Source organism: Athene cunicularia (genome assembly GCF_003259725.1).
Source record: "Athene cunicularia isolate RWA chromosome 2 unlocalized genomic scaffold, athCun1 chr2_part1, whole genome shotgun sequence".
Lineage (NCBI taxonomy): Eukaryota > Metazoa > Chordata > Aves > Strigiformes > Strigidae > Athene > Athene cunicularia.
This window is the reverse complement of record NW_020799095.1, coordinates 57,630,163-57,642,215: the sequence shown is the minus strand read 5'-3', so window position 1 is coordinate 57,642,215 and position 12,053 is coordinate 57,630,163. Positions and strand designations below refer to the sequence as shown.

At 37.7% G+C, this 12,053-nt stretch overlaps 1 protein-coding gene across 1 annotated transcript in view; it reads right to left on the bottom strand.

The window, feature by feature from the left end:
* Nucleotides 1-557: 557 nt before the first annotated feature.
* The window catches only part of MYLIP (myosin regulatory light chain interacting protein), a 15,334-nt gene continuing 3,838 nt past the window's right edge, over nt 558-12,053 (bottom strand). The window contains exons 2-6 of the mRNA XM_026842878.1: nt 6,007-6,192; nt 5,095-5,292; nt 4,607-4,771; nt 2,305-2,725; nt 558-1,936 (exon numbers count right to left, since the gene is read on the bottom strand). Of these exons, the coding sequence (XP_026698679.1) occupies nt 1,847-1,936; nt 2,305-2,725; nt 4,607-4,771; nt 5,095-5,292; nt 6,007-6,192 (1,060 nt within the window). The 3' untranslated portion in view covers nt 558-1,846. The remainder of the gene's footprint in view (nt 1,937-2,304; nt 2,726-4,606; nt 4,772-5,094; nt 5,293-6,006; nt 6,193-12,053) is intronic.

Below are 12,053 nucleotides of genomic sequence, written 5' to 3'. Positions count from 1 at the left end.
GAGAGCTTTGGTCTGATCCCAGCACTGTCTTACATCCTTCAATTTACTGGTCTGGTGGGGGTAAGCCAAAGCATCAAGCTGGAAGTGATCAAGCACCGTATCTTCCAGAAAGTGGAGTCATAAGTCAGTAAATATGAATAGCTTCAGTCAAACCCACCCCCACCCCCAACATATCTAATTAAGAACTTTCCTAGACAGGACTGCTAAAGTTCCACCTCTCTACTCTTAAATTGCATTTTTTTATTGCTCTGATCTCACTGGAAGATACCCCATGTATTTGGGGCAATTTACCATAGGAAAGTTCAAGTTAATTCTGAAGGCTATTTTACAGTTGGAATATGTCAGCTGGTTTAAAGTATACTGCCTGAACAAAGGGGGTCATGTCAGTTTTCTTCCCTCCCTTGAAGTTTGCAGGCACCCAAGGAAACTTCATTACCTCTTACAACATGACACAACATTCAAGACCATAAACATAAAATACAGTATGAAGTATTTTCCAGTTCAGTAATGCCTCAGATGAATTTCAGAACAAAATTAAAGTCTTATCAATAACAAAGTAGATTTTTAAAGTCCTTTATTAATCTGAATATAAAAAGACAGAAGTTGCCTACGATATAGGACAAAGCTCTTGCTTCATGAGGAAACAAAATTTTCTTTACAAAGTGAAAAAATAAATACCCTCTTAGAGTAAGGTTTATATGCTAATGTGTCATAAAAAAGTAGAGTTTTAATATTTTGACAAAATGTCTGTGCAAAGAAACAGATGCATAAACACACATTACTGCTACATTAAGGCAATATGAAAAGTATAGTCAGAAAATTTCATTAAAGTGACAGTGTACTTTTCTAGCTTTGATTAAGCCAGTATTGCACCCAAACATGGTCTCTAGTTCCCTCTGTACCCTGGAGAATACAACAGGAAACCAGAGCCCAAAATGCCCAAGTAGGGGGGTGAAGATTAAAGACATTTTAGCAGGAAATGACCTAGCCAATAAAGATGTTAACTGAAGAAAGCATTTAAAGTTATACACAACCACTATTTTAGAAATTAATGGTACGTTTAATAGTTTAAAATCAGTCTCCAAAAATAAAGCCAACTTAAAGGGCATCTGACTGTAGCTCCCAAGACTACCAGCCAAGGTGGATGTGGGAAACATTAGAGTACCCTGCCCATCAAGAGCTGTGAATGAAGTCCCACAGCAGTCTTCCATAGGACACTGCCAGCCAAAAGACTTTCCTGATCCACCCTCAATACTTTGGGAGTAACTTGTCCTACCCTTCCAAAGCCATCCTCTCAGAATTGTTTTCTATTTAATAGAATTCCAAGTTAAACACAGCTGCTTGATGAGGCCTTGTAACTTTAAGAACCCTTTTTTTTTTTTTTTTTTTTAAAAGAAGCTCTCTTTAAAGCAGTTTACTAAAAGCAGAAACTATGAGCCATACTAAACTGATATTTGTAAAAGCTAATCCTACTATTAAAATAAATGAAGTGGCTGTACTAAAAAGGATTTAGAGTAAAACAGGGCTGCATTGCTCTCGCTGGGTGTATCACCAGGTGTACACCACATTTCTCCAGGGTTACCTAGCTTTGTGGCAACAGCACCATGCTACAAACTTATGCATCGTTCTCCTTTTAAGTAACATGAATCAATTACACTTCTGCTCTGAGAGATGTCCCAAACCATTTTGGACATGCTAAATGAAGAATATTTATGTTAAAAAATGCAGTATTTTTGCTTTTGATCATGGATAGGTGCCAGAGTCATTGCCTTCTTCACAATCGAAAGGTTGCATTTCATATTAGTGCAGTTCAAAGTACATGATGGATTTAAAGTGTATATGCAGATCATATCACAGTCAGATTGAGAAGACTGGTGTGGGTTGGCAAGTACACATGCTGGACATGCTCTACACGAGATCTGCAAACAGGACACAACTGGAAAGGAAAAACATTAAGAAATTAGTTTACATCATATTTTGAGAGTCTACACTTACTGGAGACTTCCCTCCACATACACAATAACAGAGACAATAACAGAGCACGTTTCCATAATCTCCATATTTAAAACAGGGTATTGTGAGAAACATGCAGCTAATTCTTACCCTCACTGCAAGTTAAGTTAGCACAGCCATTGCAAATACATCTAAACAGAATTTCTTTGGAATTAGTTTACCACAAACAAAATTTTAAAAATAAATTCTACTAGAATATCAGCATAAACATACTAATCCATGATTTAAGCATACAGAAAACCAAAACTTGCACATGTTTGGTAACTCATATCTTAATGGCATGGCAATTACCTGTAACTGGGCAGCACAGGTCTTGCAGCATACTGTGTGGCCGCAGGGACAAAAGGTCGAATTTATTTCTTCTTCACAGCACACCATACAAAGCATGGACTCCTTCAGCTTCCGCAGCTTCTCTTGCAGAGCTTTTGTTTGTTGGCAGCTAAGACCCTCACAATTGTCACAGTTCATGCTACTTTCTGAAGACTTAAGGGGGGAACTTGGTGGGGTTTGGTCACTTCTTGAAACAAGATCCACAATGCCAGCATTATAAAGAGCTCGCCTTGCATGATCATAAACTTCTTTTGATGTTCTTTTAATATCAAAGACATATTTTTTACCAAGATTAATGTTTTCATTCAGGAATAAAGATGCTAGGTGGCCCTTTAAGTCTCGACTATACTGCATCATGACAGCACTGGTGACAGTATCACACCTATAAAACAATAGGACAAATGCAAACTTGGTTAGTTAATACCAATAAACCTATCCCTACAATAGTTTGCTCCCAAAGTTAAGTAACAGCACTCAAAGAAAATAGAGCAAGCTGATCTAATATTTAAGCTCTTGAATGTTGTTTGGATGAAAACTCTACTTTGAAAATCGTAAAGAGAGACAGTTATTTTACATCTTCAAAAATGGGAAGTGTCTGGTCAAGTAGAGTCAGCCTATGGAAGGGACTTAAGGCATTACACTAATATTAACAGCCAATGCTTGCTCAATCAACAGTTCAACTTGGCAACCCCTCTTTACAGGATCATTGCTAAATACTGCATTAAAGAATTCCAATTAAAAGTCTTTGTCATAACAGTTCTTTCTTTAGACAGGCTCTCATTTATCAGAGAGTCAAGTAGTCTAACCAAATTCCCATTCAGTACTCTACACAATAGTATAGTATCATCTGAAGGGAACCAGTGTGAACCAGTGTAGAAAATTAAATTTATATTTGCCACTGAGTATTTCAGCTACCCAAACCATGCTCATCACATCTCAATAGTATAGTTAAATCTGCAGAAGCCTATTAAGGCATATCACATCTCTAGACAACATGAAAAACAAAACAAACACAGAATACAAGGACTACAGCCTCACCCAGCCTAATATCTATGATCTAAGATTATGGCCAAATGCTACTGCCTAACTAAAATTCTGCTTAATGAGAAACTAAAGAACAGCAGAATCCCAGAATCATCTAGGTTGGCAAAGACCTTGAAGATCATCTAGTCCAACCATTAACCTAACATTGACAGTTCTCAACTATACTATATCCCTTAGCACTATGTCAAAAGTTACAAGCAGGAACAAAGATCAAAGAGTTAAGACTGTCTAAGAAGTTATGTAATGCTTTAATAGCCTGGAAAATTACAGAGTGCAAAACAGCAGCACAAGGGCATATAATTACAGAGCAGAACAACACATGCTTAACATCAGGCTCACAAAATAAGCAGTGCTTAGCTGCTGATTAGCCACAGTGGTTAGAAAGGCAACATAACTAGTTGATGTTAACTGCTGTAACTGTATTAAAATGATCTAATGTGAGAAGCTGGACAGGTCTTTGCCTTGTGTATGTACTTTCCTCTGCTTTAAGCCCAATTCTTTGGATTACTTCTTACAAAGTAATTGAAATATGTGGTAGTTAAATTTAGAGAAAACACCACTAAGTGTTTCTGACAGTTCTACTGATCAGTATTGGGAGCCCACAATAGGAATGAAAAAGGATTTAAAAATCAGTCAACAACAAATGCGTATAGAGCCCCTACCTCAAAGAACAGTAGGATAAAGACAATGGATAGCTGCTAACATCAAAATCCTGGGCATGGGAGCAAGGACAGAGGAATGGCAGGAAGATTTATATACATGGGATGGAATGGCAGCATACAGATAACATCTAGAAACTACAGGACAAGCTAAGGAGGAACAAGGAATACGTGTGCACAAGCTACACCTACATATTCTGAAGGACAGGATCTTCTCCTTTGTGCTCTCATCCTCTCTTACACAGGGAGAATAATATATATTTTTTATGAAGTATCGATGAACACAGTAAGCTTATATTCTGAAGTGCTGTTATTCATAATGGTAGACTATTCATAATGGTAGACTTGAGAAATTTTGCTTACTTGTCTTGTGCTCCCACCCCACAAAATGTAAAGCAGTAAAAACCTGTTCAGCTTCTGGACTTAAGAGGAAAGTAAAGGCTGCAAAAAATGCAATTTTGCAGAGAATTTCTGAAGTGCAGTCACATTGCTGTCTGCTTTAACACTTAATTCAAATACTGTGAAAAGCAGCAGCAGTTGACTCTAGTGGCAATACTGACCTGTAAAATGCATGCGTCTCTGTAATTGCTCTATAGAGTCCACTTGCTGCCCTTGTACTGATCATCTTAAACAAGAGAACTACACTATTACCAGACTCCTTGGTAACAGTCAGATATACATTCTTCCCAGACTGAGTTGCCATTTGAACAACAGGATAAGCAATCCTATAAATTAATATAAAAAAAGAAAGGTTATCTTTTAAGGATAAGGGCATTTTCTACAAACTACTATGGTGCACTTTTATCAGAAGTTACAGTGACTGTTATCTGTAATGCTGGATTGAAGATGTCACTTCAAAAATACATATAGAAGTCAAAAGCATTAAGGCCAGTTGTCTTGATTATAAGCAGGTAGTATCCTCAGACCCTACATAACAATAGCTCCTTTCAGTAATTCATAGAACAGTTTCGTATATTTATGTAAAACCTAGAGAAATGGTCAGTACTTCTGAAAATGGAAGATGAAAACAGTTCCACAAAACGCATACCTGTTGATAGGACTGAAGTCATCTTTACAGATGGATATGCCTTCAGGTCCAACACCAATAAGAAGTCTTTGTCCTTCACTATCTCTCACTGAGTGCCACTCTACCCCATAGTTCTCCAGTGTTGTAACAATCTGTAGAACCTGGTATTCAGCAGAAGCTTGACTTAGACCTTCTAGCTCCTTGTGCTTTGCAATAATGCTGTTGATTCAAAAAAAGGGTGGGTGAATTAACTCAAGTATGTGCTGTTACTATCAGCAGCTTGTTTTAACATGGGTTTAGATGACCTAGTTAGATTATTAAATACTCCTGACCTGCTTTATCTAGTTATAAATTTTCAGTCATCATGAACTGGGAAGAATTGACAATTATCAAAACATCCTGCGAATGTTCAGGAGACAATACTGTGCATGTGCTTAGAAATTAAAAAGCTACATAAAATCAAGGCTTTCCAACTAACCTCCACCCCTGCAATGTATTTACCTGAACAACCACCAAGTTCATAACTAAAATAATCTTGATATTCAGGAATTAAGTTATGAAAGGTGTTTCAAGAATCCTGTTTATTTCTCAGTGTAAGGGTACTAAGCCAGATAAATTCTTCTTACTTTCATAATTGTAGGTCTAAGATATGCTTGCAATTTGATTACCCTGCTCCAAGTATTTAGATACCTACACTTCCCCAAGCAGAGTTCAATAGCTTTTGCTTTTCACAAACAAAAAATACTCATAACTGAGCTTAAAAATGAACTGAAATCAGAACATTAAACATTCAGGTTGTATTTTGATCTCCAAAGCTATCTAAATTACTATTTTTAACACCACAAGATACACCATAGCATCCACAATTAAGGGCATAATAAAACCTTATGCCTTTGGTCTCCAAAGAGGAGCTTGTATTAGTGCTCTCTTTACCTCTCCAAAATGGTAGTGGTGAGCTCTTTTGCACACAGATCTTCATAACTGTACTTGGCAGTGTTCTGGTTATAATCTCCAAACTTCATCTGTGCCAACAATGCACTAAGTTCAATTGCATGCTCTGAAGAACACTGAAGATGACCAGCCAGAAGATCTTCTTTTATATGCAAGAAAAACATATGCCTGCAATGGAATCAGAAACATTTGCTTACACAAGATGTTAAAAGATGTTTGTAAGCAAGGTATGTATCAAATAATATCTCAGATACATTTGGTAACCATTAGTTTGGTCATCAAGAACTTGCAAGCAACATACCAAGTAGAGAAAGTCTGGCACAAGGGAAAGGAAAGGGCCTCCATCTTACTATTCACTTATACTTAAAAAAAGATGAGGCTACAACTGAAGACAGTATCGAAGTGCACTATTAAAAGAAACAAGCACTCTTATATCATGTTCTTAATAACTACTTTAACTCCTAAGGCCACTTAGTAATTTCAGTTTTATGAGTAAAATATCAATTAAATATATTTGGATTAGTTGCCTATGCTTAAATGTCTTCAGTTGTCATTTACAAATTATTCTGCATTTCAGAAAAGCAAATTTGTGAAGAGCAGCCCAAAACAGCATACACACATCTTTCATGCAACAGCAGAAGCCACACTTTCTCTATACAGCTGAAATGCCTCTGCCACCACAGTCAAAAGGAAGATAGAGGCTTTGCCAGTGACATGATTAACAGAGTAACTTGAAACATCTGAAACGGCATTGTGGAATAAAATACAAGAACATCTGTATAAGCATATCTGACAGACCAACCTTCACACTTGGGACCAAGGCAGGTTTGACAACTAGCTGGAAAACTCAAAGCTGCTCTTAATTATCTAGTAGGTCAGTTAATTAGACAAATAAAAATTTCCACCAACAGCAGTCTGCTAATTTCCCCTATAGTCTACCTTAACTTCTATAAATTCATCCTTATCTCCCCTCAGGGAAGACAATAAAAATTTCTTAGCATTTCTTCTTAAGACTTAACATATTTATGGAAACCAGATGCAGAAGTAGCTATGTATCACTGAAAGAAAAATAATCTTTCAAGAAAAGAAACCTAGTACCCACAGGGATATACCTTAGCTTCCACAGTAACAGGACATTTACATTTTATTTTTTCTAAAATTAAGTGTAATCTACTTTTCTTAAAAAGCTATACTGAATCACTCATTGAAGTTCAAAATGCTAGTAAGTGATTAGCTTTTCTTCCAACAGCAATTTTTGATTAAATCTATATCCTGTTGTAGCACCGTACTTCCATGCACAACAAGCAAGTAGAGCTACTTTTTCACCACTATGAACAATTACATAACTTGCAAAATTTGTGTTCATTTTTACCTCTACTATGGTGAACACTGCAGCTAAGAAAATACTGGCCAAAAAAATCCCCCTTACCCAGAGCTTTTGCAATCAGGAAAAAAAAATGTATTAAAACTATCTGATAGGCTGCCCTACACTCCATTTCCTACAGCAAGTCACAGGTCCAACACCATCTTTTGCAAGCAGTTTGAAGCATGCTAGAGCTTCATTGCAGTTGCAACACAAGTGTTTAATTGCATCACTGATGTCAAGACACCAATCTACACTTCAGCAGTTTTACAAGGGGTCTGGTGGAAGCCAATATCCTCACTCTGTGCAGGATACAAGTCTAGGCAGCAAGAGGACCAGAACTTCAGACCATACAGCTGTGTCCGCTCCTAGCAGGTTACTCCTTGGTTAGCCTTTTCTTGGAGCAAGTCCCAAACCTCTGCTCAAACCCCTTTCTCCTACCTCACCAATTTGTAACTTTTGCCTTGAGCCACAGAAAGGCCTACCTGTGGCTTTTAAATGCATAGTTTGTACACAGTCCTTTTGGGGCTCAGCCCATAAATCCAGACAAAGTATTTGATGAAGTGCTAAAGCACTATGGCCAAAATAAATTCAAATAGTAGGCATGTCCCTAATTCCAATCAGCATTTCCTAAAATAGATGACTTTGCATGCACTTCTGATCCTGTTAATACCAGAACAGGTTTTCCAGTCAGTATAACTATGTACTAATTACATGTACAATATTTCAAAGAAATGACAATTTTCTTCTCATTAACTGACACATTTACAGCCACCACACCTAAATGCTTGTATCTTCAGCTTATTTTATGCATATGACAGCAGTAACTACACAGGGGAAAGTTAGTCTTCTCCCCCTGCTGGGAAGACCTTATTGACATCAGGAGTGGAGCTGAAAAACAAAAGATAGCTCCTGCAGATACAGAAACAACTAGAGGCATGGCTTGTCACAGTCCATTACTAAAAAGTCAGTAATGGCATAGGTAAACAAACAAGTTTAAGGCACAACGTGAAATAGCATCACATCAGCTAACACGGAGTAACTTCCCATAACTGACTCCTATCACATAAGGGAAAGCATCTCAAGGAAAAGCTACTTTGCATTTTTCTGATAAAGGAGACAAAGGTATGGCATGTATAAGGGATAGTTACTGCAAAGTAACTAAAGCTATGCAAGTTCATGTCCTGGCTTACACTATGGTAAGCTATTTCCCTGAGCCAGAGAAAGCATACACCCATATTTAACAGGCCATCTCACAAAGTCATTGGTCTGCACCTAGAAAACCCATTGCTGGCCCAAGACCATTGTCTAAACTGCACCCATAATAAGGCAGAAACTAGTTAACATATGGCCTGTCATGAAATGAGTTTTTGAATGACTTCATACAGATCTGCTACAGCAGCTGCCCTGAACAAAAGTTCAAGTAGCAAATTCACTGGGGTTTTTTTGGGGGTTGAGACCTTAAGTGTGTTTGAGGAAGGAAAAGCATCTAGAAATTGAAAGACAGCAAGGGTTGCAAATGTTTTATACATTTGAAAGTGATTCAGATTATTGCAGATGTTGATTTAGCCCATCCAGCCTACGATCAGACTTCTCCAAGAAGTTACATTAATATCCATTGCAGAATCATCCCCCTTCAAGGTTCAAAACATAACACTAGCCAGAATCTGATTATAAACACAATTTTTCTTTACACAAAAATAAACACCTTTTGATCCCTAAACAGAAAGGCAAGAGAATGTGCCTTTATTTCTGGATACAGTCAAGCAAAATTAAAGCACTGGGAACCTTGAAGCACTTACCTAATGCTATTACCATAATATTACCATATTCTAAAAGACTCAACAGATTGTCTGTAGAAAACCTGGCCATATTACAGACTATTAGTTACCAGAAAGTATTTATGTATGTTTTTTTTAAAATTAGATTGCGACCTAATCACTTAATAGCACTTAGTCGGTCCCTCCTCTCTCTCTAGAAATCTTAAGATACAATGAAAAAATTGTTAAAAGCTTTTTCTACCTCTAAAGATATTCAGGTTGTACAGTAAAAGGATACTCAGTTTTTCAAGGAATTATTCCAGTATTAGTATTTTACATGTAATGGAATTTTTATCTAGCAAGTTTTAAAGCAATGAACTGTTTTAAAACTGAAAACTGAACTGTTTAATAACTGAAGTCCTCTAAAGGTTACACTGCCAACATTGCTGGCAGAATGTCTTAGTTCGATCACCATGTAAAAACTAATTGTTTTGTTTCTGCATCATTCACCACTTCAGTTATACATGACACATTAATATAACCTGTTATGAATTTGAGGAGTAACTCATGTGAGACAAAAGGTATGTTTCCTACCGCCCTCCCCCAATATTCTCTCAGCACACACTACAGCTTTTTACTACTCTTGACAAAGTTTCATTTCATATTTAAATCTTCATAGAAAACAAGCCTTCACAACTCTTGAACTTTGCCAGTCAATTGTGGTTCTTAGTCATCTTAACACCTGCGAGATGTTAGGACATTGAAAAGTAGTGGCAGCTTTAAGAACAGAACTTTCCATTGCACTTGTAGCCCGAGTTCTACACATGACAGCATTAGTACAAAAGACAGTCTGTGTAACCTACAACAGGATTAGTTTCCCCCTTGAACCTCATGCTAGCTAGATATTTCTGTATATTCAATTATTGAACATTTCCTTTGAGTCTGGTAGTTCAAAACAGTACACAGGAATACTGATTAGAGGACAAAGCATCAAGTTTGCCAAAGCTATGCTTCATTAGTCACTGCCCAGGCAGAACTTCTTCCTTTCCAAAAGAAAAAAAAAAAAAGCAGTTTTAGCATTAGAATAGGATCATATGCTTTCTTCAAGCACTAGTTACACTGGTTATTTCATATTCATTTCGTATCCTTATTTTTGCCCAGTGCTTTCTGTACAAGTTCTATGCGCATAAAGCAGTCAGTAAAATCAAATGTACAGTGAGATTAATGTGTTTTAGTTGCACATAAATAATTTGATACAAACGCTGTAGAAAGGGGAGGCTGCAAGATTTCAGTTGATGGCTCATTTCACAGAAAACTACATCTACCAAACCAGTCACAAACCCGGACATCACATAAATTGCTTTTTGCCTCCCTCTGAAGAGATTTATGCAGGCTGACTATACAGAACACCACTACCTGAAACAGATGTCAGTATTTCACAACGAAATTTCTACAGGAGGCAAATCTCCTAGTTAAGCGTTCATCCAACTGACAATAACAACCCTACAAAATAACTACTATGAAAAGTGTAGAGTATATGTAATATGAGATTAATTTCTCTTCTAACTCATTGATTCCTAACGCACATAATTGCCTTCAAAGTTCTGCACTGAAAACTTTGTTTCTGCTACTTTTTTTATCAAGGAAAGGGAAGGCACATAGAAATCTAAAGACTATATTAAAAGTTTTAATGTCTAAATTTAGCTGTTGGGAAAAAGTGACAAATCCCAGTCCTTTACCAATAAAAGTATCTGTACATGACTAATGATTCCTAAACTAGAAATATAACCAGAAGAACCCATCGTCTTGGCAGACTACTGGCAAGAATCTTAGCATACATCCCAAGCAGATGTTTGTTCTCTTTGGGGTATGACACCCCTTACCACAGGGTGATGGCACTTTCCCACTGTGAAGTAAATTTACTCTGCAGTCTAAAGGAATCAGAATTAAGAGTCATAATTGTTCTCCCTAAAAATATATCGATAAAGATCTCTAGATCTACAGAATAGAATTCTGTTTTTAAAGGCAGCTATAAGGCCACTCCATATGAAAAAGCAAAGCCATCACAGTTACAATTAGGTTCCTCAATATCTATCTTTGTTCTTCTTTGCTCTCAGCAGAGTGGGTGAAAGGTTACCAACTGCAATTCAACTCTGATTTAGACAAACAGATCCATTAAACTCACCCTCGTGTCTATTACGGCAGACTTTTATTGCATTGTAATAAATACCATGACACTGCTGCACTGGCTAGCCAATGCTACAGGATAAGATGTTTTTCTGATTTTCTACCTACTACATGTACAATATTTTGAGCAGCTGGGTACAAGTCAGTTCTTAGTTTTAGCTAATTCATCAATACAACTGGGTAACACTGCAAAGCCCATGTACTTTGTAAATATAATTCAGAGACTGGCACACAACTTTCAACAGCTTCCAAAAAAACCATTTCTAATCTCAAGGCCAGCAACATACAGAAGTTTTGAACATTCCACGAGATTGTGCGGCCCGTTAGAATCTGACATGTTATTTTAAATTGTCATGGCTTACACGGAATATTTCCTTTCCAGTCATATTATGCAAGACAAAGAACTTTGCCCATTTTGAAGTGAAGCCTTACATTGCTCAAAAAATGATTCACTTTAAAATTATGTCTCTCTTCATGCGATCGCAGCAATGTTGACTTTATCCTGCCAGACTGAGAGCCATTGTTCTCCTGGACGAGCGTTTGGCACGATCTGCCTCCCGTGCGGCCCGGCAGACGCCCTCACGGCGGAGATGGCCCCTCCCGCCGCTTGCAGACCCGCAGCCCGAGCACCGGGCCGTTCAGCCCCGGGCCGGCGGTGGGGGCCAATCGGGACCTGCGCTCCCGGGCCGTGCCCCGACGCTGCAGCCGCCGATTCGCCC